The following is a 27,905-nucleotide window of genomic DNA, read 5'->3' on the forward strand; positions in this document are numbered from 1 at the left end:
AAAGTTTGTTCATTAAATAATTAAACAGGACTGTAATCAGTTCAGAAATGAGCACGACATGCATATTGCAGGGGGAAAAAAGTACATGTATATGTAATTATAAAATGAATGTCTGTGTAAAATATTTGTAATCATAAATAATAGCCTATATTTTATGCTAATCAAGGAGGGACATCAATTATCGTCTTTGTATTGCTGTAACTACCTCCCTTATACATCCCCCAGTTCCTGTGTGGGCGGGTGTGTGTCTCCTGTTGCACGCCATGCACGCTGTAGTCTTTTTTTTTCTTCTTCTTTTTTTTCCTCCCATCATGTGTGATGGAGGCTCTTGATGGTGCTCCAGCGGGGAAGAGAAGTGTGCGTGAAGTGGCTCCTGGAGTTGACAACAGATGAGACGCTGCAGGCAGGAGCAGCAGAAGCAAAGAGAGGGAGAGAGAGAGAGATATCAGTATCTGACAAGACCTCAACACAGCGAGCAGGATGATCTCCTGTCACGATTATGGATTTAATTCGGTATCATAGTTTTGAATTACTTGCCTGCACAATTCTCATCTCATCACTGTTGGTGATAGATGGTAAGTGACTGCTCTTCTATCCAGTTTGTAGAGTTTCATGTTTTTCCCCCGCATTGATCAGCTTTCAGTTATTATCAACCATGAATACATAGTTTATTGCCATGCTTTATGTCATCATAAATTCCCCTAATTATAATATGCTATCTATTTATGTAGTATTAGGCTCTTCAGGCTTTTTGCATTTGACTCTCTACAAAACTGGAGTAATTTGTTTTTGCATCCCACATTCACCATGCAGGATGCTTTCTCTCAAGACTGCAAGTACATCACCAGACTTTTAAAACACTGCTGTTTGATTAAAATTTCCATCCAAATGTTTCCCTAAACTGTAAAAATAATTAGAACAGTGTCCAATTTGATACCAGCTTCTGTAATTTAATTTTGAATGTAGTAATTGGCTTGCATTTTAACCAGTCCATGCTTTGAATTTCAATTACAAGACTGTGAGGTGACATCATTGCCTATCTCTGATTGCCGATCTCTACACATTTTCTAAGGACAGAAAAGCGCAAGATGACTAAAAGAGATCTAACAGTTGGGGGGCAGTGTAGTGACCCATGAGGGGGATGGAAGGATTTGGGGGTGGTGGGGGTGTGTGGACAAGTGATGGGACAAAAGGAGGACGCACTATATGTCTTTGAGGCGCTACAAAACACCCAATAACATGTCATGTTATCGCCACTGAGACAAACAGACACACATACATGCATCGGTCTGGAGGAGATGTCAGGTGTCCCGCATGTGCCATTTGAGGGCCTCCAGATAGGACCTAACAAAGACCCTCAGAAGCAATTTGCATATGAAAAAGCTTTACATGCTGTGGGAGGGGATGTGTGGTCGGCTGGAGCTGGGCTCTGAATCCACTGAACTCTGCCTCAGGGGAATACTGAAAGACCAGTGGGCTCAGTAAAAAGCAAATCTTACGGCAACATATGATTTCCTCTAAATTACACATATGGATTATAAATAACTTCTTCTTCCATGATGGTTATAAGCTTGCAAGTCTTATAATATACATGTTCCTCTGATCTGATCTGAATTTAATGGCTGATCCTTGTTGTAATGAGTACTAATATATGCATATGGTCAGAGCATATAATAACAAAGATCTCCATCACACCCCCGGGTCCCTCACTCTGTACTTCAGTCATGCTGAGTCTAAGTCTAGACATGTATAAGCTGCTCCTGGAGAACCCTGCCAGCTGTCTGTGAAACTGATTGACCTCCACCAATGACAGAAGATTGGTGCCTGAGTTGGTGAAGCTGGAGTGTAATTGCGCTCTCCCACGTCTTTAAAATCTGCACTCAGCCTGATTGGGCTCTTGATGGCTGATTATTGTGCATGATTGTCATCTGTGAGGAATATTATTCATCTCAACGTGGCTACTTTTGTGCTCCCCAAAAAGCTTTATAATGATGAATCTTTCCTGCAAGTGTTGCCACATCCATCCAAAATCCATTGGATGATGCAGTCGGATTATCATCCAATAGAAGCAACACTTGTTCAGCTGATTTTAAGCCTCCTTCGTGGGGCATCATGCCTCTGTGTCTCCCTTATGCACATTCCTTGGATTACAAGGATCATTGTCTCTGAGCTCTGGACCCATTTGTTCTGCCTGGGGAACGACAATTTTGAGATGCCTTGCTGGTAGCTATGTGTCTTTGATGTTTTCTTGCATACTGTATGTAAGAGCTGTAGGGGGCAAGTCTCAAGGTGGACATGATATATGATTTGAGAGTGAAGAGTGAAGAAAACAGCAATGTTTCAACAGAAGGTGGAGTTCCTCAGGAGGTCACATTGAAACTGTTTCTTAACCTCTTAAACCTTATCTGACCAACTGGTGGGTGCAGCTTCATGGCATCATGACGTGCAGAAGCTGTTTAAACCCACTGAACTTTATTTTAAGTTGTAATGAGGATCCCAGAATTTTCAGAGATATCAAATATATATTACATGCCAAATATATTGTAATATTATGCACAAATAATCTAGAATATTTTCATTTCATGTGGTGAAAAAAAAAATATTGTGTTGGTTTGTTGGTGTAAGCATGATAATAATTCAATGCAATGACACTCTATCGTTAATTTAGTGCAGCATGTACTGTATATGTGATATTGCTATTCAGAGTGGAATTGTTTTCCAAATGAAATAAACTTAAGAGGAAGTGTGAGAGGAAAATCAGAGTTTGAGAGGATAAGGAAATTGCTATATTTTTTTAAAAGAATATTCTAAAACATGCAGTTGTTAATTGAGGTTTGACTATAGACCAAATTACCATCCTGCAACTAGATTCCATTGGCTGAATTGGTGCTTGCATAACTTCATTAAAATTCTACCATTTTCCACATTGTTCTGGACATGATTTAAAAGTTTGAGACAGCTCAGAATCAACCACATCAGTTTATGAAGAGTCATAACAAACAAACCAAACTGTGAGATTTTGTCTACTTTTACAAATGAAGTCTGATGTAATTCAACTCTTTTTAAATGTGGATCTCTTGGGTTTACAGGCTTACAGAATACATCTAAGAATACTTTTCAGTTTGCATTAATATGACAGATATGGTGCTTTTATATCTCTATGTGTTCCCACGCACATTAGGCCATGTGGCAAACTCATTGGATCACCCACAGCTGCTGGTCTTTTCCTCATAGGTTCAAAGGTCAAAAGTCCTTAGCAGCCGGTTCACTTTACATTCATGAGCTGTATTCAATTCCATTCTTTGGTTTTGTTACATTTGCAAAAGGAGACATACAAAATTTAGTATTTTTTCTAAATAATTTTGCTGCCAAGATAATTCTTAAACAAATGAACAATTCAATACAATTGAACAATTAAATAACAATACAAAAGTATGGATTACATGGAAATGTCAGACAAAACCCTCTGTTTTTCTAAAAATTTAATATTAACCACAACACACCCTCTAAGGAGACATGAGAGTTCATGAAATGCAGCAACGTTTTTTTTTTTGCAAATATTTCATAGAATGTAGATCTGGTCCAAGACCTCTGAATCGACCATGTCTCCTATTTGTTCAGCAACTCAAACAGAATAATAAGTAACAACGAAAAATGAAGTGAAAGAAAATGGCACTTCAGTCTAATTATCAAGCTAATAAAATGTATGATCATACTAGAAGGAGAGCAAAATAAAAGAGTTAGGTTGGCAGTGTAATGTATCTTGACTGAGGTAATTTAACAATTCTATATATATATTTGTTTATTAGGTATTGGATAGATTATTAAACAGACTCCTGATTCAGTCCATAACACACAATTTCAGAACAATTGCTATTCATTGTAGTTTCTGGGGAGGATCAAGTGCTGATCCTCTGATTAGTATGTATGGCAAGTGTTGACTGAAATTAAAAGACCTGAATACAGAGTTCTGGCAGTGTGTCATTAATGTCTGGCTGATTAAAACACAGAATAAAGAAAAAAAAAATGCCTCAAATGACTGACTTCGGTCAGATGCAGTCACCATGGAAATAGATTGAATGGTGGAGCCAAACTGTGGAATGGGTTACCATGGAAGCCAGCCATGACGCCTTAAGAGGCCCTTAAATTTAAAGCTCTTGTACTGACAACTGCTAGACAGAAAGCTTTTATGTAATCAAAGAAAAGATAAAAGAGCTTCATGCCAGACATGATTAAACTAGAATAGCAATAGAGTGCATCGATGTACACAGATGCAAATAACTACAGTATGTAGTACATAGGAAAGGCGGTCATTGAAGGGACTGTTTTGAATGTAATCACTTTGTAATCCCTTCTTGCAATAACACCGGGTTTGTTTGTCTGTACAGCATAAGCACCAAAAACAATGACATACAGTATACATTAATATTAATACTTTGAATTTAATCTGTTCATAGGTGCATCTCCTGACGGGCTGCCTCCAGATGTGGACCAGTGCACACCAAACCCTTGCCAAAACCAGGCACTATGTCGAATGCGTGGGGATGGCTACTCGTGCTTCTGCGTGCCGGGCTTCCAGGGTGCTCACTGTCAGATTGATGTGAATGAATGTGTTTCACAGCCCTGCAGGAACGGAGCCACCTGTATGGATAGAGTGGGCACGTATTCCTGTCTGTGTCCTCCTGGATTCACCGGTGAGTGAGGATGAATCTAGTGTTAAGATGTCCAGGGGATCCATGTTTAAGGGTTTCTCAGATATGTTAAATTACTAGCGAGAACTATAGTACTTAAATGTGTAAATGTCTCATCTCAGCATAAGAAGACAGAAGAAGAAATAATTTTAACATGAGTAAAAGATTGAATCGTGAGTCATTGTTGCTTAGAAGTGCAAAATTTATGTTAACCTCAAACAACATGTCATTTTCTGTGTGCTCTATCCAACCTTTTTTTCATGTCACTCTGTCCCTGTGAGAGTTCACGAGAATGACATCTAATGTAACAATTATTTCGATCTCTTTTTCCAAAAAAAGGCATTTCATCTTCTTCAATGCACAGTAATATTTTAAACCTCACCAAATCTACCTGATTTAAAGGTTCCCTGTGGAGTTTTTAGACTCTAGTAGCGCGATAGCTATTCTCATGCATGCAGGTGATGCGATACACAGTCCTACCAATCGTTTCACACTATTCCACTGATCCACAGGTGGCTGTAACACAGCAATGCACCAACAAAGGCAGAGAGGAAGAAGATTTAAACTGCAGGATGTAAAGTAGTTTAAAAAAATCACTTTTTCAAATGTTCTGTAAGAAAGGAAATTGTCATTGTCGAAATCATTTGTTAGATTACAAGGACACATACATTAGTTTTTGTGAGTAACAGTGAATGTAAACTTTAGCTTGTTTACAGGAAAACTCCACAGGGCACCTTTAATGAAGAGTGAAATAGCTAAACCATCACTGATGAACCAATCTGAAAGGAGGCGAAATGGAATCAGCGATTCAAATGACTTACTGTATTTGTTTTCCTGCATTCAGACAGCAAAAATGTCATCTTTTAAAGTTTTTTAAGACCTGATAAACTTTCATTGTCATCCCCACTTTGCATGGATAGATAGATATTTTTTCTTTTTGATAGTGCAGGGATACACTGAGGGAGATATTGAATACACTGTACTGTGTTCAGAGTCTACTTTAGAACAGTAAACAACTACAGAGGCTTTGCTGTGACATAAAAGTAAAGTAAATATCCCACACATGATCACAGTGACTCCGCATAAAAGCTTTATTCATTTTCACCCTCTGCCCTCAGTCTCTGCAGCAGCATCACCGGCCCTTTGACATCTCTACTGCTTTGATGTTCACAGGGGCCACTTGCGAGATCCAGATTGATGAGTGTCAATCACAGCCGTGTCTCAATGGCGGCAGTTGCCATGACTATGCTGGTGGCTTCAATTGCACCTGCCTGCCCGGTTTCCAGGGACACCAGTGCAAAATCAACATTGACGAGTGCCAAGAGCAGCCATGCCAAAATGGGGCTCTGTGTATAGATGGAGTGAATGAGTAAGTAGCCGAGCCCCAGTCACTGAAAAGAAGTTGCTCTTGCCAAGTTCAGAAAAATAGAAATTAGATTTATACATTTCAATTTTACACTTAAGAACACAAGCTGAAGAAATACTGTAAATAATTGGAATCATGTGATTTCCGAATCACAACTATCTTTTTGTCTGATTTTCTCAGGTACAGCTGCGACTGCTCTCACACAGCCTTCACTGGCAGACACTGTGAGACACCGCAGCCGCCGTGCCACTCTGAACCCTGCTTCAACAACGCCATCTGTAAGGACAATCAGGGTAACTACAGCTGTGAATGCTGGCCAGGTAAATGAAACATTCTGTCACACGGTTAACAGGGATATATGTATGTATTGTTGAGTTACAGTTTCGGAGGAGATTTGAAAGGTAAAGAGAAAGGGAAGAGAAACATAGAGATAAGAATGAGAGATGGGAATCTAATTTGCAAAGAGAGAATAGAAATATGTGTGTTTACAGGTGTCAAATTGCATGTGAACACATCAGTAACACCAAACAGGCATTAATTAAAGCTATGATGGGGAAAACACAACGGAAATCTGACTTTTCAGGATGTTTTGACTCTTCCTAAGATGTGAAAAGACTCTTATACATTATTCCCTCCCAAAAGATTGTCTGCATCTTCGTTTCAGGGTTCGAGGGGCATCAGTGTGAGATAGACATCAATGAGTGTGCCAGCAGCCCCTGCATGCATGGAGGCCACTGCATTGAGAGGTCATGGCAGCACCTGTATGGCAGCGAGCCTCTGCTGCCTGAACACTATGACCAGCAGCGTGCAGCAGGTTACATCTGCAGCTGTCCTTCGGGGACAACAGGTAATGTTGAATTAATTATGTGTTACACAGGTCTGGTTATACACAATAGTAGTTAGTTTCCAATACATTCTACAGGATGGAGAAGCTTGTGTTATTCACACTGACACACACAAGACGCTAAAGTTGTGTTATCAGTAAATAGTGCGTATAGTCAGGTGAATGACCAGGTGCTGATTGAAGCAACAGCAGAGTTAGAGGGTAAATTTAAATTAGAGTGTTTTGCTATTTATCAAAATACATAAAAGTGTCAGTTCAGATAGTTTCAGTTTTACTTCAGGGAAGATTTAAAATATATCTACCATTGAGACTGCAAATGGCACCCAACAGTGGAGGTGAATTGAATTTAGTTTGTGGTGTTCAAAGCATTAAAATATATGAAAAACTAGTGTTATGAATTGCAAAGCACTGCAACAGCAATATATCAAGATTTTCCAGAAACAGTGTACAGGTTACTTAGAATAATCCACAGACCTCTCTATCAAGACTTGTATTGATATTTTTTACCCTCAAAATAATCCTCAATGAAAGCAGTCAGAAGTGAGGGCTGTGGAGTCTGTTTTGTGATATTATAATAATAGTAATAATAACTTATCAAATTCAGCAATTACAAAGTGCTTTACAAAGGACAGACATAAAAAAGGATGCCATAAAATACCAAATTCACATATACTATATGAACACATACATTCCCAAATCATTTATGACTCTGAGAACTGACCTTAGGCACTATGTATAGGATTTGAAAATTTCCGACTTTGGTGCTCCCTAGTGGTAGCATGAACAGTCACTACTGGCAATTCACAGACATTCACTGTCAGTTTTCACCAGGATTGCCTCTCTCTCTTTGTTTATATAAACAAAATCCATATGCCATCCCAATAATGAATGATGCTATAATCACATAAAAATTACACATAAAGTTTAGTTTTAATTTGAGTTATACTGTAATGCTGTTTGGATGTGTAATGCTCTAGGACTGAGCCTGGCTCCATTAACTACAAATGAGCAAAATGAGTGAGCAATTTGCATTGGAAACAGGTTATACTGTTCATAATAATGCATATAACATTTAAATATATATTCACAGTATACTGTTGGTGCAGCCATGTCCAGAGAAACTTCACACTGTAATTTGTATTAAATAATACTTTCCGGTTACAAAAGCAGACCCTGTCAGTCTTCCTGCTTACACAAGACTTGATCTAGCAGTGAAGGTAAGACTGTGAGCCGTTGCCGGCTGGAGTTGTGTTCTAAAAATTGACTCTCTGCCAGTTGCAGTGGCACTGACTCAGTAAGGTGGCCAAATAGCATTAGAGTAATCCCCAGGATCTGGCTTTGCCGGTCTCCTGACTGGAGCTATTCAACCCTACGTGGCTATAGAGAAGTAGACAAGGAGCAGACCTCCACTGGGATGGCCTGTATACACACAAACTAATATGGTGCACTTAGACAAGTTTGGGGCTATTCTGGGGGAAAGAGTGACGGCATGATGTGGACACACACACCATGGATTTGGGGGATTCTGTTGCTTGTAACAGGTAACATTGTAACACCTTTTTGTAATAGTAGATATTTTGTATTACAGTATTACATAATAAGTCAAATTCTGATGTTATTTTTTCTTTTCTTTCTTCTAATATAAAACAAGTAAATTAGCTAACAAATGAAATGCAGTGAAGCAGCAAACCACCTGTTTTTTGTTTTTTTTTCTGTGGTGGTTTTGTGTTGTACTACAGGCCTTATAGCTGTTGCTCTCTGTACAAAATGTCTACTCAGTGTATCCTTTTTAGATTTTAGATCTAAAAATTTGCAGAAAATATCAAATGCTGATCACAACAACAGCATAACAACAGCACATCAAACAGGCAAACAATGTTAAGAGGATAATGCAGTACACGGACAAGTCCAGTTACAAGTAAACACGTGGACTGCTCTAGTAATAGCCGGGTACACGGATATGTGCCTAAACCAGCGAAGAGAACGGTGTTTAATACCTGAAAGCTTTGCCTCTAGTAGGGATGAATTGATTGTGTCGGGTTAAAACAGTGGCTGAGAACAGAATCTGTGTCAGAGGAGGAACATAGTAGTCTGTTATATCCTGTCCAACGAAGAAAAAAAAAACTGGGCATGTCCAGATTTTTCTGCACTTGCCATTATTATGTAACTTGCCCACATAATAGTCAAATACAAGTGTATGAATGTGACTTGTTAAACTCACAAAAGGGGAATCTTTTTGCTTATAAGACTACTGAAGAGTGATGACAATAAGTGATGGCTAATTACATAACTGACATCTGTAATCATGTTTTAAGTTGTTTAATGACAATAACCACAAATGGTAATATGGTTTCTGACCTCTGTTGCTGGAAAAAAAAAAACACAGTGGTGATTTTATTTTATTCTTTCATGCTGACAGGTTCCCTCTGCCAGGAGGTGATAAACCAGTGTGACCCAGGTCCCTGCCATAATGGGGGCATGTGTGAGAGCCATGTTGGGGGCTACACTTGCCACTGCCTCAAAGAGAGTGGCGATGGTATCGTCTATGGAGGTATAAACTGTGATGTGAGGCTTGTGGGCTGTGATGGCCACGAATGCCAGAACCAAGGCTCCTGCTCTCCTTTCCTGTTGGATGGGACTCACGGCTACACCTGTTCCTGCTCGCCTGGGTACACTGGCAACCTCTGCAAGACCCCCACCACATTCTCCTTTGAACGCAGCGGCTACCTGCTGCTTCAGAATCCGCTTGTGGATGCCGAGGTCTCTTGCAACATCACCCTGAGCTTCAAGACTGTTTTGCCCAGGGCGGTGTTGTTCCAGCGGAAAGGCAGGGGGCTGCTGCTGAGCCTGGAGCTGGAGGAAGGGCAGCTTCGCCTCACGCTGAGGAAGGAGGCTCCTACTGGGGCTGAACCAGAGAGCCCAACCCAGGTTCTGGAGCTTCCACACAATGTCACGGATGGAGAGTGGCATTCTGTCGAGGCTGTGCTCGGACACTGGGTGCTCAGCCTGAAACTCTTGGATGACGCTGAGAGCTGTGAGAGCCAGTCATGTCACAAGGTTGCCCCAGTCCAAAGCATCCTGACCGGGCTGGTGTCACCTCCTCAGAACACTTTTATTGGAGGAGTGCTTAAGGACTCAAATGGCCCCGGTGAGGACTCTCCACTTCCAGCATTCATTGGCTGCATGCAGGATGTGTTTGTGGACTGGCAACTCATCGTCCCTCAGGAGTGGCTGAGCGACTCTGCTGTTAATGTGTCCCCTGGCTGCAGCCACAGGGACCGCTGCCTGGACGTGCCTTGCCAAAACAGAGGACAGTGTGTCAACCTGTGGCAGAGCTACCAGTGCCGGTGTCCAAGGCCTTACGAGGGGCAGGACTGTGAAGAGGGTATGTGAAATGTCAAATGGAGAAGTCAAATAGCTGCAATACAGTGTAAAAATGGAGTTAGATTTTGGTTTTCCTGTTCCTTTAAATGCACATACACTATGAAAAATAAACGAATATTTCCATTGCAGTAGGGAAACGTTTGGGATAAGCAGACACAACATCACCAAAGTCTTTAAACTTTAAGCTAACCTGATCAATTGGGTAGTAGTTCACTCCCACAAAATTTCTAAGTTGCATAATTAAATAACATCCTCCGTTGCTGATGTGTAACAGAAGTGAAGGGAGTAGAGATGAAGCCAATCAAAAGCCAAGTAAAGGACAGAGGCAGAGATCCTCTTATCTAACACACTGGATTAAGGATATAAGGGAGTCTATTTTGGAAATAGTCAGAACATGCAAGGAAATGGCACACTATTCAGTAGACTATGGAAAACTGTGAAAACATCAGATACTTAATGATAAACAGAATGAATAAATGTAATTTTCACTAGAGTTTGCCCTGAAAGTGTTGAATAGTTCCGTTTTTAAACTAAGCTATCTATAGCCTCTTGAGTCTTATCAAAGCAGATTACTGATCACGGTGTCAGATGGGAGAATTTGGACGCACTTTTACTCACATGCTCATGAATGCACACACCTGTACACTTGAAATTTCCACTCCCATACACATGCAAGCTTTTATATGACCTGTCATGCTCTGTATGTCCTTTATGTGTTCTCAATGTCTCGCCTGCCGTATAAGGTGACCAACCCACAGCGGAAAGTGCTGACAGCGGACACAGAACATGCATGAGGGCTGGTGGCAGCTTAGATTTCCTCTCTCTGTTCCCGTTCTTCAAGAAAGCTCATCTGAATTTGCTTAAATTTCAGATTCTTGCTTCTTGTGGTGATTCCATGTTTTCACTGCAAGCAAGTACAGACAGAGTTTGCATACTGAAATCTATCATAATTCGATTTTAATAGTATTTATTGTTTCTATGTTTATTTCACACCCTTGTGCAGAAACTAAATAAATTAAAGGTACATAAAAGATATTCACATAGACTTATGTGTGTGAATTTGACATCAGTTACACTTTTTGTCTTTGGTTGAGTGCAAGTTTTTTTCCTCTACAACCTAAACACTGCAAATAAGTGATAGTCTGGAGCTTATATAACCTTGTCTACAGTAATTCATCTTATAATGCATGCTCGTCAAGCTTTGAGGCACCTGAGAGTTAACACATGAAGATGTTTTCTCATGTTTTTCCTTGTTTGCAGAACACGTAACTGCACGCTTTGGGAACGAGGACTCTCACAGCTATGCTGCGTTCACTGTCACAGACGATTTGGATCATGACCTCTCCATCTCCCTCTTCCTGCGTACAAGGAGGCAAAATGGACTCCTCCTGGCCTTCGCCAACAGCAGCAGCCAGTACCTGCATATGTGGCTGGAGGACGGCAAGGTCACAGTTCAGCTCAATAACTTTGAGAGCCTGAAGTCGGAGAGTGTGATTGATGACGGCGAAGTCCACTTTGTGAGTGTAGAGGTGGTGGAGGAGCGCATGGCGCTGTACGTGGCAGCTCAGAAACAGGGTGATGTGGAGGTCAAGACAGTCAGTGTTCAAGCAGGAGATACTGTCTATGTTGGAGGTCTTTTGGAGATGGGGGCAACATCAGAGTTTGGTGGATATTTTAAAGGCTGTATCCAGGACCTGAGGATCAATGACAGGAGGCTGCAGTTCTTCGGGTTGGACACCTCAGTGAGATCTTGCCCTCTGAAGCTCATGGAAAATGTGACTGCTGGCTGCTCCGGTGACAACGCTTGCAGTGTGAGTGAACAACTTGTTTACACAAAGTGTTGGTGTCCTTCCAGTAACATTTGTCAGTCTTTTATTCTCATCATTAATCACCAGGGACAGTGTCTTTCTTTAGTGGAAAATAGATCAGAGTGTGCAGGAATTGATTAAAATTAATCTTAAAATGAATCACATCTATGAAAGTATTCACATCTTTAGTGTAAAGGGATCAAACAGATATTATGCAGAATTTGGTAAAAGTAAGCCCCTTTTATCTGTTTCTCATCCTCAGAGGAACCCATGTCTAAATGGGGGAATGTGTTACTCCATGTGGGACGACTTCATCTGCACCTGCCCGGCCAGCACAGCAGGGCGGCGCTGTGAAGAGGTCAGGTGGTGCGAGCTGTCACCGTGCCCCACAGATGCAGAGTGCAGGATAATGAACCAGGGATATGAATGTAAGTGAAGTCCAACATTTTAAGACTTACAGTACCAGTCAAAAGTTTGGAGACACTTTCCCATTCCCTTAAATGAGAAAATATGTCCAAACTTTTGACTGGTACTGTATGAGTAGAGTCTTTAAAGGCAAACCCAAAATGCATCACAAGTTAATTGAGACAACTCAAAACCAAGTCTTTCAGAGCAAGTTTCAAATCAAGTCATAAACCGCTATGTTTATAGTGTTTTTTTTACATGTAGTAGCGGACACCAAGTCCATACAATGTGTGTAGCTATGTACATGTGCTTGTCTGACACTGTCTTTTCATTGTTCTGCAATTATACAAGGCTAAAACTTGAGAAATTAATGTATTTGCTCAAGTATCAAGTGTCAAGTAACTCAAGTCTCAAAGCAATTTTGCATGACAAATCCCCTGTGCTCATTTGTGTGACTTGTGTCCAACAATTGTCTGCACCTTATAAGATACCTTCAATCAGAAAATGTTAGTTAAAAAACAATGTCACACATGGTATAATAACTGTTAGATGGTTAGATGGAGTGCCCCTGTAGCTTTGGGGCATGAACCGCAACATCCCCAGTTCAAGTCCTGATGCATCTATCTCTCTCCCTCACTTCCTATCATTTCTCTATTGTCTGTAATGAAGGTGTAAAATGCCAGAAATCTTAAAGAAAACAAAAAAAAACTGTTAGATTAGGTAATAATAAGTTGCCAACTTGAGATAAAATATACCTCTAAAAGATTTCAAAATTATATTCAAGCCAAGCTGTTAATGTCATATATTAATTACAGCATATTTTCATGTGATAATGTGAAGTATCACATCATCATATATTATTCATAAACTTATTATTCACCCTTGTGAACTTTGTCAGTGTAGCAGTGTGATGATAATGCTTCATTATCTGATAATATGATACATTAATTTAATTTGTCAACTATTTTACATTTTGGTAAATTGTTACATGATCAGACAGTTAAACAGAACCAGTTGCTACATATTATTTATAAGGAACGGTGAGGTTGGATTTCCCCAAAGCATCGTAACAATGAGCTCATTTTTGTGCTGTGTTATTAGTGGTCCATTTTGCTGCCTGTTTCTGCTGTTATCTTCTCTTTGATGTCATTTCTCAGTTACTTAAAAGCCCTTAAACCCAGACTATGGAGTTGTTAACTTCTTAGACTACAGTCTATGTGCGTTACCTAATCTTTGACCTTGTTTGTGGATTTGTGTCATCATTATGTTAGTCATCATGTAACAGAGTGATACAACATGCTTGCTTACATACCGGCCTCAATCTGCCCACACAGTATATGTGCTCCGTAAAGCAGGATTGGCCTGAGGCCAGATTATCCTTTTTTTGCTGGGATTATTGATGATTTGCTGTGTTGTCCATCTGTCCTGTAAGTTACCCCACCTTCAGTGATTAACTCATTGAGGAACAAATACCTGCTCATTACAGATAAATTACCTCATGTACCTACAATGATTTGAGTGTTATCATCAATCAGTCATTTTTAAATTAAGAATCAGTGCTCTTGCCTGATTCCCTTTTTGTATTATTGTGCATAAAGGCAGTAAAAATCAAAAACAGATGATGAGCCACACTCACAAAAAGGTTTCAATGGTGAGACAAAATAAGTGTGTTAATGTGTAAAGAAATATACCTTACAGATATCTCCTCCTGACCTCCTAGGTTACTCCAATGCAACTTTCCTGAATGACAGCACTGTGTTGTCCTACCGGGGAAACGGCAACATATTCCGCAATCTAACTAACCTTTCCCTAAACCTGCGCACACGGAGGCGTAATGCAGCCATCCTACACGCAGAGAAGGACTCAGCCTTCGTCACACTCTCTATCCAGGATGGTTTTCTCTTCATGGAGCTTCAGAGCACTCCTAGAGGTGAAGGAGAGGAGACGGAAGAAGAGCAGACAGTGTCTACAGTCAGCCTGAGCAGCAGGAGCAGTGTCAGTGATGGTGAGTGGCACAGCGTCCATCTGTTCATGGCAGCACCCTGGGCGCCTACTTCTCGGTGGACTCTTGTGCTGGATGAAGAAATAGATGAAGCCAGCACCTCCAGGCACCAGGGGGGCAACCTGGATTTCCTCAAGCAAGGAGTGGACATATTCTTGGGGGGCCTGGCCCCAGACGCCGGGTGGTCCCTGACTGGGTGCCTGAGCACAGTAGAAGTGGGCAGCATTGCCCTGCCTTACTTCAGCTCCTCTGACGTGAACCTCCCACGCCTGCAGGAGGAGCAGTTCATTCAGACATCATGGCATCCACCGCTCCTGGGCTGCAGCGGGGCCCCTGTGTGTCAGCCGAACCCCTGCCAGAATGGAGGGGAGTGCCGGGACCTCTTCAACTCCTACAACTGCAGCTGTGCTGAGGGCTGGGCCGGGAGGCGCTGCAACTTCTTCACCGACACCTGCGCTTCTAATCCCTGTGTCCACGGCAATTGCAGCGTGAACGGTCTGACCTACGAGTGCACCTGTGAGTTCGGCTACGCAGGTGCGGACTGTGAGGAAGAGGTGGATATGTGCGAAAACCACCTGTGTGCCCATGGAGGCACCTGTCTGCACGGGCCAGACAGGTACGCCTGCCTCTGCCCTGAGAACTACACTGGACCCCTTTGCAAGTAAGTTCAGGTGTTTAATGGAAAAGGAAAAAAGTCCGACAATAGAATATAATAAAACTGCAAAGAATACTCCCTTATATAGAATCGTCCCTTAGGCTTGTGGAAAGTAAAGACAAGCAGTGGAAGATGAGACGATCCCAACATAAATATTTCATGCTCTAAATACGACTTTGCTCGTGTGTGAACGGTTTCAGGAGCCTCGTTAGTTAGTAAACACAAAATACACAAATAAATGCTCAGACAAATTGCACAGACAAGGGACCGCACCACAACACAAACAAAACCCTACACTGTAAATGTTTCCCCATCTCTGTCTCTGTTCAGCATTTCAACCACGCCTGCAGTGAGCGTCTCAGAAGTTGCATTTCTATTCTAGTGTCAGCCAGAAAAGGCCTCAGTCTGCTGTGGTGTCTCACAACACAAGGCTCTCTGGTTCAGCGCCAGTTTCTTTCCCCTGTCATCTACAGTTTGCCTCGGAGAACCAGCAGGGGAACGCCTCCAACCATTTATCCTGTAAACACACAGCCTCTTGCATTTTGCCTCTTTTGCACAAGGAAAAAGCCTTTGCAAGTGTCTCGCTAAGCAAGCCACCAGACAAGCTGCACATCTCCCTTTACTGCGAACATCTACGCTGTAAAGTTTTCATCAAAATGACTTCGTTTTGTTTGTGTCTCTTATTTGTGTCTCTTTCTACCCTCTTTCCCCATCTTCCTTTCTGTTCCTCTCTCCAGTGAACGCGTTGAAGAAATTCCATGGTACATTGTTGTCAGAAATGTGTAAGTAGTTTGTTTTTTTTTCTCCTATTTCTCAGGTGTTCCCTATTTGTTTCCTGTTAGATATTTGTCTCTCAATTGTCATGTACAATGTCTGCAGTTTTTTTTGTTCAACTGCGTGCAACAAAATGCCAAGCAAAGCTAATATTAACGCTCCCTGTGACGTTGTTTGTTTTAACATGAATGAGATACCTGCTGTTTCAAATGAGTGACAGCTGTAGTTCAAAATGACTCTCTGCATCTAAAGTAAAACTTCACCTATCAAAGTTGTGCGTTTGTCAAAATGAAAAAACACTGGTATTTTGTTACTACTGAGGGATGGATTTCAAGTTACCAGCAGATTTTGGAACAGAGCTGCTCCGCTCCAGGCAAAATTAAGTATAAAAGACTAGAGGTCATGGAGGAATGGTTAGCTTTTTCATTCCTGTACATGTGATTTGACACCTGCTGCTGGATAGTTGCCAGAGGTCATTAAACTTATTATCCTGGTTGGCTCCTAAGCCTCTTTGTCCCCCCTGTGGGGGAACAGCAGGAGGTCGAACAATACAGCTCCTGCCTGGCTGCTTCGTCTGCTTCCGGCTGTTGTAAAGACGACAAACTCTAATGCACACGACCCACTGAACCTCTAAATACCTCTGACACTACTGCCTCAAATAAAACTGAAATAACACGCACATTTTCCCTTTCTGTTTGTCTCTACCAGAAGGCCCAAGCTACCTGTTTCTGTGTGCGGCGATGATACCAGAAACTATACCTGCTTCAATGGAGGCAACTGCACTGACCGAGAGCTGTCCTGTGACTGTCCACCTGGCTTCATTGGACACCGGTATGATAGAAAAACAGGGAAAATCACTCCATGAAAACCTGTAAACAGGTAAAATGGATGCAAGAGAAAATGTACTGTCATCCGTCTCCATCCATCTCTGTTTCTGTGTCTGTAGGTGTGAGCAGGAGGTGGATGAGTGCAAGTCCAACCCGTGTCTGAATGGAGGCTACTGCCGCAACCTCATCAACAAGTTCATCTGCGTGTGCGACATGAGCTTCGCCGGAGACATGTGCCAGACGGATGTAAGCGACATTTACTTTTACGTGGCCGTACTGCTGTGGCAGAACCTCTTCCAGCTGCTCTCCTACCTCATCCTCAGGCTGGACGATGAGCCAGAGGTGGACTGGGGAGACAACGAGTGAGAGTGTGTGCATGTATGTGTGCGGGACTGTTTGTGAAAGAGTGGATGCAGAGTGGGATTTGAAGGTTCGTCAGTGCATGTGTGTGGGTGTTTCATTGTTTATAAAAGAGGGGAATAGCTAGTACTTCTCTATACAAAGCACAGGGAAATATTTAAAACCAACCTGCTGCACACATATTTCTCTAGTTGACTTTTTTTGTGTAGTTGTCGGGTTAACTGTACTGCAGAGCTGTTCCTGTGCCTTAAAATGAAGCACCTTATTTAATGTAGTTAGATAATAACTTAATTTACCTATTTAAGTAGCTATGGATCAGAGCAGCAATAATCTCTGTACAGACAAAACAGTGAAAATAAAGTGATTGCAGGGCTAGAACTAAGGATTATTTTCACTATTATTACAATTAATCTGTTCATTGTTTAGTCTATAAAATGTGAAAAATGTCCATCACAAGTTGCCAGAGCCCAAACGGATGACTTCAGACTGCTTATTTTGTCTGATAAGTCCAAAAAGATTATTAAAATTGATTGTTATCAACTTGTCAATTAATTACTAATTTCTACATTGCACAGGATAGTTATTGTGTTCTAAAGGGAGAGATAGTCTACATTCAATAATGCACTTTTTGGTGAAGTGAAGAACATTATAATATAAGTATTATTTATAATGTTTCTCATTGAAGATATCCTGTCAGTCTCGTCTGAGCTGGATTTTGGGAGCTCCGTACGCCTAAATGTATGAACTATCAAAACAGTGTTGTAGTAACAAAAGCACCTAGAGGGGCTCGAAGACGACAGGATGTCTGACTTTGTTGTTGATGTGCGTTCAGATCACTGTGGTGACTGACTGACTGACTGACTGGCTGCTGTGCATTGTTTTGTAACAAAGAAGAAGTTTCTGTCTCTAAACCTTCCTGTCAGAGGCGAAGATATTTTCAGCTTAAATTCTCTGCGGCTCCGCTTGAATGTTACCTATCAACAGTCACCGTGTGGTCAACCTTTAAAAATCATTGCAGTCGTCTGTCTTTCAGTCATGCTGAAGAATCCGTGGATGACTGTAACTTCTTGTTTGTCTGTCTTTCTCTGTCCTCATGTCCAGTGTCTGTTTAAATCCAGTCTGTCTTTGTTGTTGTCAAATAAAAAAAAATCTTTCTTATGAGCTTGATTCGTTGTCTGTCCTCTTTTCATCTAGTTTTTTTTTTCTTCCATCATCACACATTTGCTTAATTTTCTGTTTCACTCCTCCATTTTCACCTCCTGACAAACTTCAGTCGAACGTTAACAAAACCCTTTCATTGATTTCCTAACCGTGTATCAGTGGGTGTGTGTGTGTGTAAAGAAGTGTAGTCAGGTGGCCACCGTGACACCAAAAATAGACATTTAATCTCTCCTAACAAGATGTAGTGTGAGTATAGTCCAGAATAGTTCAAGTTCATAGACACGTGCAGAGCAAAGGCACAGAGCCTTACTTTTGTGTATTACTAGTGGGGGGCTGTTTTTCATGGTTTGGGCTAGCCAGCAGTTTGAGGGAAGCCTTTTACCTCTTTAAAGTGAGATTCATAAAGAAATTAGTGCAAATTAGAAGAAGTTGACCTGGCTCAGCCCCCGGCCTGATTGCCTAACCAGTGCTCAACCTCACTAATGCTCTTGTAGCTGAATGGAAGCAAATCCCCGCAGCCAGGTTCCAAGATCTCGTGGAAAGCCCTCACAGACCAATGGAGGCTGTTACAGCAGCGAATTAATGCCCATGATTTTGAATGAGATTTTGAATAAACACATATGGGTGCAAAATTCAGGTGTTCACATACTTTTGACCATGTAGTGTATGTGGCAATGGCACTCATCTCTTGTACACCTGCCTCCTCTGTTCCATCTTGCATTTTTCAAGTGTGTGCATGTGTATGTGTGTGTGTGTGTGTGTGTGTGTGTGTGGCGTGTATCCTTTGCAGACACAGGTAATGCTGAGGAAAGTGGGGGGAGGAAATGGAAAGCAGTTTTTCAGTGTCGGCACTGATGTGGCCATCCTTTGAGAGAGGGAGAAATGTGCTGCGCCAGCGAAAAAGCAGCATCTGGTGCTGAAGTGCAGTTTCAGCAGAGAGCTGGTGGCATTCACAGAAGTTCGGTCTGCTTCACAGAAACATATGAGGGCAGCTTATCTGGCAGGCACACACACAGACACACACACACACACACACACACAGACACACACACACACGCACGCACACATGCAGAGCAGGTTGATAGTGCTGACAGCAGGGAAGCATTGCTGCTGTCTCTGTGTGCGAAGCTGCTCTGCCGAGGCTTCAGGGTGGCCTTGCTGTGTACCTTAGAGACTGGTTAGTTAGACATATCCGTGTCTGTGTGTGTGGCAGTCGCTGACTGATGGCGGGTCCTGGCTGCAGGCTGCTCCGGCTCGCTTGTGTCACACTCGCTCTGACAGCCAACTGTGCTGCAGTGACAGGTAAGCACTTTCCAGGAGTCAACAAAGGACCTGTAGCGAGGGAAAGAAACTGTCATATCTGCAGCGTCGAGCATGAGTGCATAAGTTATTTTTTGCCTCAGGATACGGATGGTTGTATTTTTATTAGAATTATGTCTCCATGTTGATTGCTCAGTGTAAAGTTTGCTGACTTCTGAGATTTTTTTTCATAGAGTGACAAGTTCAGTAAGAAGCTTTAGTCATGAAGATACTGTCAACCAGAATTTTAAGTGTTATGGAGTGATACTTACAGCTGTTGTGCTGTTGGTAACCTGGTAGCAACCACTCAGACTGTCACGACTATCACACCAACCAGAACTACTGATGTAAGTGCATCTGCTCCTCCGTGTTCTGCTGCTGGTTAATGAATGTTAACCAATCACTCTCCTGCTGCACTGGAAGCTTTGACTCATTTTGATTCACTAGGTTTGACTGGTGAGGTCTGAAATCGCTGTGTTTGCATGCAGGGTGATTATGTTCCTGGTTGGTGATGAAGCTGTTTGTGTGTGTGAAGATCAAAGGGCCACAGGGATGTAAGTTAAAAATGAATGTTAGCAGGTTTCACAAGTCATTAAAACACCTGCATCCAAATCAGACACTTCATGTAAAGCAGCTTTTCTTCCTGCTTGAAAAGAATCATGTGTGTGACTGCATGAGCTATTTTTGGTGTGTGAGTGTGTTTCTGGGGGTGTTTGGACTGATGGGATCATCAGGCAGCATCTTGCCTGTGTGTATGTATGTGTGTAAATATGCATGTGTGTTTTGTGTGTGTGTGCGTGTGTGTGATCCTCCACAGATGGAGCGTGCTCCATACAGCTCGCGGGTGGCTGCCGTGCTGGCACCGTGTCTGGTTGGCTTGGCGATAGTGGTGATGCTGGCTCTGGCCCTGGCTGTAGCCAAACTGCGAGAGAGGCGGCAGACGGAGGGAGGTTTCGGTTCGAGGCAACTCGAGGCTCCTGGTGGTCGCTACCCACCTGCTGAGCTGGGAAACGCATCCATCAGCACTTTGGCAGCACGCGTGGAGCGCCTGGTGTAGTGTAAAGCAGTGAGGAGAGGGAAACTGTGTGTGAGTGCGTGAGTGAAAGAAACTGTGCGAGAGTGATATGAAACGATGAAATAAACGATGTATCTTGTGTGTGAGCATCTTAGAATACTTTCCAGTAATTCCAGTAAGCAGCCAACCTCTCTGACTCCTGTCTCCTTCCCACCTCCTTCCAGCTGACCTCAGAGGGTTTGACCTCTGACCTCTTACTGTCCATCAGTCTGGTTTCCATCGCCCTGTTGCTGGTTCTCATCCTGACTTCTGTCGGCCTAGTGGTGGCGCTAAACCGCCGTGCCACCCACGGCACCTACAGTCCCAGTCGACAGGAGAAGGAGGGATCTCGAGTGGAGATGTGGAGCATCACGCAGCCGCCACCTATGGAGAGGCTCATATGACAGGGAGGTGGGAACTGTGTTTGCATGCACTGACATACATCTGATAACAGAGGACCATGCTGGATTAAAACATCATAAAAGAAGAGATATCCATCTGAACTGTGCAGCAGAATATCTGCAGCCTGCTTATAAACACGTTTGTCACCTCTCAGTTCCTCCATCCTATAATTACAGCTGTCATTCTTCATTTGCATAAACACATGCTGGAAGACTGTATGAGATCTCACGACACCATTTTTGTGTTTTTGCATCCCAGTGCCTCATCTATCTTTCTACCCTGTGCTGCACCTTGCTTTAGCCTCCAGCAGTACATCCATCTAAACACAAAGATTTGAGCTCAGAATGTATCGAGTTTATCGCATCTTTGTGCCTGATCCATATTTGTAGAACTGATGTACCAGCGAGCACCCCAAAAAAATGTAACCAGACTTTGGGACAAACAAATAGTCCTTTTAATTTAAATTCCTTAAGTTTCATCCATGTGTATTTATTATAGGACAATGCCTTTCTAATTCTTTGTATACTACATGTCTATATGCTGAATGTCGCTGTCATCATTGATTCTTTTGAACGTTCTCACTTTCCGTAGCTCCTCACAAACAGAATTATGTCCTTCAAGAGTCCGATTTAAGGATTAGTTGCACTAGTCAAGAATAGTTGCTTTGCTTCCTCTGGACCAACTTGAATGTTGTTAAAAACTAGAAATGTCTAGACGGCTGTGTCATTTTAAGTGTATGCACTGTAATGATTATTTTGTATATTAAACTGTGATTTTTATTTCTACCTTCAATTGTTGGCAACTGTACATAGAAAATGTGCTGTTTAATTAAAGTGAATTTATTTGTCTCGATTCATTTTATATCTACAAAGTTTCATGTGTCTATTTAGGAACAGTTTGGTGCCACTGTAAGAAAGAATTTGCATTTTTACTTTAGTGTTTGTCTAATCAGTAAACCAATACACTGAGACACACACACACACACACTCAATATGTTGTATGTAAAATACATTCTGTCTTAATAGAGAAATGTTGTTATAAATGAGGCCAGAGATGTATAAGCATGAAACAGTATAATTTATTTTCAGTTCACAGTGCATACATTGTGTGCAGTTGTACCAAGTTACTCATCAATAGCACATTAGATTGACCTCAGTTGTTTTAAGACAGCTGTTTACTCTGCAATGAGAACATGCAAGTGTGCACAGAATCAGAAAATCAGTAAATGGCATATCGAAGAGTTAATCATCATTACAATACCCAAACAAGAGACTGAGAGCAAAAAAAATTGATTAAGGTAACTTCTCCTATACTGTAACTACACTTAAAATATGTCTGATTTCATAAATGAGTGGTTTAGAGGGCAGTGATGTTAATCCTCTTTGTAAAGTTGAACCTGTGTTTTCTGTAAAATCTGCTACATAATCTCTGTCACCTCTCACTCCAAACTTGCAATTTCAGGACTATCATACTTAATATATATATATGTTTATTAATTACTTTACGCTGTATTAATAGCAGAGTACCGTCTTACACTGAGGGTTGGGTATTCTTAGCTATCACAAACCTTCAGACATTGAAATGTAAATCCCCTGACAATAACTTCTTCATTGTTTTACATTAGTGTAAACGGGATCAGTCTAAAGCGTTTTTTTTTTTTTGTTTTGTTTTTTTTTAATCACCCTCAACAGCAGCTGACTGCTCAAGTATTTCTCCTCTACAGACCTCTGCAGTTACATTTACAGTAGCTGGTAACCAAAAAAGTAGAAATGTTTTCTCCTGCATAAAATGCAAGGCAAATGACATCTAACACTACAATATCCAAATGCAAGGCAGAATGAGTGTATTGTACCAGACCCCATGTAATTTCCATCATTCTTCGTTTGATGGAAGTGCTAAATACTGAAATAATAATACAAGAAAAAAAACATCTGAAAAACTAAACAAAGCAAAATCAATAGCATACAATACATACAGGTACTGTACATACATGCAGATATGACAGTAAGCACTGTACCATGTACAAGCAAGCATCAGTCTGCTTAAATTGATTAGAAGGTGTCAAATGCTTCTTAACATGAATGGCTACATGGGACATTTGTTAATATTCTCTCTCTATATTTTTCTTTTTCAAAAAAATAAAATCTAAAACATTCAAATATTAGGTGTCATTTTTACAACATACAACACCGATCATATATTATCCATGTAAAATATACTCAAGCCAGCAAAAATACATGTCTATTCAGTTGAAAATAATTTCTCATCAATATGAAATCAACTAGAGAATCTCCTCTGAGAAACGTTTTTTTAATGCAGTTAGCTCAGGATGAGGGCGTCTTTTTAAAAAAAAAAAAAAAAGAAAGAAAGAGAGAAAACAAAAAGAAAAAGAGCACAAACTATACAAGTAATCACCTAATAAAAGACTCAAATTAAGTACCTATTTAACAAAAAGACAAATAACCCAGAGATCTTCTCTTAAATACAGGCAGGAGGATTCCCGCTGACCACCACAGCAAAGGAAACACTGACTCCAGCTGGACTTCAGCCGAGCTCAATAACAAAACAGCTACGAAAACAACGTTAGAACCCAAGTTCAGTTCAGGTCAGTTTCTGTTTTTCAGGACACAAATGTTTTTGTGTCTGTTTATCATATAAATACCAACGTTTGTAGGGCCTAACTGTGATTTAAGGTGGTCTGAAACATTGCATACTCCTCCTCTCTATAATACTGTACCTTGTTCTGATTATATCGGGTGGTACGCTTACTGTATAAGGCACACCATACACTCTGTCATTAACACTCACAGACACACTTCATCTCACACACAGTTAAATAGTCTTTGATATTTATTTATTTATTTGGGGACACATGTGGCTTACTCCCTTTAGAAACTAATTTGATTGTGATTGTTTATTTTTCAAGTAGAATCAATGCATTATAAAGTAATTAGTAGTAAAAAAATTACCTTTTTGAATTTTAAATATTTGCATAGTAAATATGTTTGTTTTTTTTAAAGTGTTCACAATGAATAGGGCCGGTACAGAAATTATTCTGGAGTCTGTTTTTTAATTTTTCCTTTTTTGGAATTACTAGGACTGATTCCTGGGCTTTTAGAAGCACGCCAAAGACTTTATGAGCAAATCGTTAACGCAGAGCAGCACTCAAAAAGTAGAGAAAAAGCTGCTATTAAACTGCCACACCGACTGGCGTCTGGCATAAATCTTAAGAACAACGAACCATAAATGTAATAATCCCAACACAAGAACACATGAAAAAGCTTTCCTCTTTTCTCTGGGTATGTGGCGACGCAGAGAATGATGGGAACCACGATCCAATCTCTGGACGCAGCGTTTCTCTCCACAGGAGAGTCCGTTATAGAAACACTTTTGACTCTGTACACATTGCATCCATGTAGCTACTCTCTGAGGAGAAACGTATTGCTGCGTTTACAGTACAATCATCAACCACTGCATTACATGACAGTGTGTGACTCTAACCTAGAAGGGCAGAGATTGCATTTCCTCTTGTGAGACAAAGACAAGCAAAGAAAGGGAGACAGGCAGAAAGAGTTATAAAAGTCTGGTGATATCCTATATTTTTCTTAATGACAAATAATCCCATGAAAAGACCTAAACCAACGATTAATTTACTTTACTAACAGGTAATCTACGGCTGAAACTAGTCAAGAAGAAATGCACTATGCATTATTTGAGTAACGTTTGGATAAAAATAGCGTCCAGCAGTTTTAGGAAATGATTTTGCCTTTTTCAAAACTAAAAAACTACGATTTTTAAAGATTTTTGTCTACAGTAAAATGAGCTTGGACCCAAATGCCACAAAAGTCTGAACACATTCAGAGACGGAATAATGTAGTTTTTTTTGTTTCGGTCTTCATGTAATTTGTTGACAATAAGAAACATATAGTACAGAGGAATGCCAGCCTCATACTTTAAAGTTCACCTTTTCCACCTCCGCTCCAAACCTCATGAGCTCTGCAACAACTGGCCGCCATTTTTTAAAAGGTCAAAAGAGTGAAAAATGTCCTGAAAGTACTAAAAGGTAGAAAATTAGAAAAAAAGAGACAACATGAGCGGGAGAGTGATGATGTTGGAAAAAGAGAGAAAATAAAAAAATGGAGATTGGGCACTGGCATCAGATCATCCACATTAACATTTTTCTGTATTTGCTCCTCTTCAGAGTGACAGACGTGTCCTGAGGAACACAGGAAGAGGAGCCAGACAGAGAGAGGTTTTCTACATGCACATCTCATTATCTGGAATGCAATTAAAAACAGCAGCTTAAAGCACATCATAAATATTAACTATTCTATGGATCCAGAGAAATACAGTGCTGTTTAAGTACTACTAACTGTTGCATTTAAGATCTGACACTATCAGTGATTCGGATTACAAAGTACCTGTTATGGTATCTATAGATTAAGACACCAGAGTATTAAAAAAACAAATCACATGTCCATTTAAGGCATGGTGATAAAAAAAAATATATTACACAGTGTATAATTAGTTTCAAAGGCCCAAGTGGACTTTGTGTCCGAAAAATCCTGTCTCATTTTGTTGCTTTTGCTCAAATAGTCTTAGTGCCAAGTAGTAACGACTGAGAACTATTTGTTAATCTACGAGTGCAAATTCAATTTGATCATGTGAAATGTTTGGAACACTGACATGATGGTGTGATGAGGAGATATCGTCCCTTCTTCATCCTAACAAAGTACTGAGTTTTCTTTTTCTAAATTCCTTTCGGGAAGGTGAAAAATTCCTCCATTATCGGTTGGCTACTTATATTTCCCCCAAAATATTATTCATGGGTCTTTTTTTGGGCATTCAGTTGTGAATACGTTACGAGATGAGAAATACATCAAGTGAAAATGTAGGTGTTGTCACGAAGTTTAGAACAATTACAGACAGAAATACACGTTGCAAAAATCTTTCTCTTATCAAGTAATTGTTGTTTGTTATTGAGTACAAAAAGTTGTATTTCCTTAAATCTGCCACTGCAGTAAGATTTTTTATCTTTACTTGTTTCATTTTTTTCAAGCGTTTTTCTAAAATAAAGTTTTATTTTTCTTCATTTTAAAGTAAAGACCTGCCTTATTTTTTTTGTCAAAAGATACAGACGTTCATTTCAAGAAGAGTTCTACTGGAAAAAAAGATGACATATTCGTACGACATTGGCAGCTTTTTTTTTTAACTTGTTTTAAGAAAATAAGGTTTTTAAGCCTCAATTATAGACAGAAATTATTTGATAAGAAGAAGATCTGTTTTGCAGCACACCGATTCTTCCTGTTTTTGTCCTACTGGCTGTGGCTCTCTGTTCGTGGCCACCTGTATGACATCAAATTTGTAACGTTTCCTGATGGTTGAGTGTTGAGATAGAAAAGGTCTGAATTGACGTCTATGACTAATTGTAATAGAATTACAGTGAATAGATTTCAGTAGAACCTATGGCATTTTACAGACACAGAGTCTTTGACATCCTTAAGACTCGTCTGTGGCTTTGCCCTGGACCTGGTGTTGACTGTTGTTGCAGTGAACCTGTGAGAGCTGCAGGCTGGTGTGAAGCACTGAGCCTAGGCAACACATGGACTCAATCTCCTCTAGGAGGCCAGGATCCTGAACCACAGCCGCCCCAGAGCCTTTACCCTGACCCAGACACAGGCCGAGCCCCAGAAGCCCCTCCTTGGACACCTCTTTCTCCCACGGGACCTGCATAGCTGACTGGCTGTTCCTCGACGGGCTCCCCTGACCCTCCATGTGGCCCTTGCTGCCCTGCCTCTGAAGAGCCTTTTCCTGGTAGTGCCTCACTGTCTCCTTGGAAAGCACCTTCCTCCTCAGGATGCTGGTGGAGGCAGTCTGGTTCTGGGCCTGAGGAGGAGGCTCGGTGCTGGCTTGGGGGTCTGAAATGGTCCGAGGCCGGCTCGCTGGTAGAGAATAGTTTGGGTGAGAAACGGTTACTGGGGAACTGTAGGTGTGAGAGAGAGTGGGAGACGGCTGTGTGGGTGTAACTCTATGAGACAGTGAGGGCGAGTAGGAGTAGCGGTCTCCTGGTTTTCGCCCTGGAGGTAGAGCGTGAGGGTCAAGATGTGACTGCTTCTCGAAGGCATCAGTGTCCTTGGCTGGTGCCGTAGCTGTGATGACGGGCATTGGAGGAGCTGCTGCAGGTTTCTTTGACACCTTCAGGTTGCTCTTGTTGGGCTGTCTACGTGGGGACGGAGGAAGGTGTTTCCCGTGGACTGCGCTGTCATCTTGGCCCATGTTCCAGCCTCCCTGATCCCCGCCTGCACCACAGCCACTGTCATCTGCAGGTTTAGACTCGCTGGAAGGTGTTGCCTTGCTCTGGAAATGAAGAAACAGTGAATAACCATAAAAAACAATTACTTTTATGAAGAGTGTCATCACATATCTGCTCATTATATCACTCAAGCAACATGTGTGCATCGAAGTTTGGTTTAGTCTCAATCTACTTAATGGGTGAAGAAGCTGTAAAGAGTTCACTAAATAGTCACATTTGTTCTTTATTGATGATGCTTGTTGTTACTATTCACGTCTAGATGTTGACCTTTGACCCATATGAACTCGGAGTGGTTAGTGACATGTTTGACTTGGCTAAAACCAGAGTAAGTCACTTTTTTATTAGTTTCTGTCAGTTGAGCCAAAAACCTCACAGATTTCACTGATTAGTTAGATTAACGCTATGTACTGAACAGTTATATTTGACACCTTGAGCATTGTGAAATATCACTAAATATTTCTAAATTTTTACATGTAATTAACCCAAGAATTTTGAGGATGATTATTCATGTCAGATATTTCTTCATTTCTAAATAGGACTGGTTATCCTAAAAAAGAGTG

At 41.1% G+C, this 27,905-nt stretch overlaps 2 protein-coding genes across 4 annotated transcripts in view; one reads left to right on the plus strand and one right to left on the minus strand.

Moving 5' to 3' along the window:
* The first annotated feature begins 123 nt into the window (after positions 1-123).
* crb1 (crumbs cell polarity complex component 1) lies at positions 124-21,843 on the plus strand. Its single transcript, XM_042415761.1, has 13 exons — positions 124-575; positions 4,458-4,694; positions 5,865-6,060; positions 6,238-6,377; positions 6,722-6,904; positions 9,321-10,286; positions 11,546-12,096; positions 12,356-12,521; positions 14,219-15,161; positions 15,893-15,937; positions 16,638-16,760; positions 16,876-17,002; positions 20,816-21,843. The coding sequence occupies exons 1-13, from the start codon at positions 500-502 to the stop codon at positions 21,032-21,034; spliced, it is 3,972 nt and encodes a 1,323-aa protein (XP_042271695.1). The 5' UTR covers positions 124-499; the 3' UTR covers positions 21,035-21,843.
* A 245-nt stretch (positions 21,844-22,088) lies between these two features.
* The window catches only part of dennd1b (DENN/MADD domain containing 1B), a 108,581-nt gene continuing 102,764 nt past the window's right edge, over positions 22,089-27,905 (minus strand). For all 3 annotated transcript variants that reach the window (XM_042416833.1, XM_042416835.1, XM_042416834.1), the window contains one exon: positions 22,089-27,389. In XM_042416833.1, coding sequence (XP_042272767.1) covers positions 26,532-27,389 — 858 coding nt within the window. In that variant the 3' untranslated portion in view covers positions 22,089-26,531. The remainder of the gene's footprint in view (positions 27,390-27,905) is intronic.

Source organism: Thunnus maccoyii, chromosome 7 (genome assembly GCF_910596095.1).
Source record: "Thunnus maccoyii chromosome 7, fThuMac1.1, whole genome shotgun sequence".
NCBI classification, from domain to species: Eukaryota; Metazoa; Chordata; class Actinopteri; order Scombriformes; family Scombridae; genus Thunnus; species Thunnus maccoyii.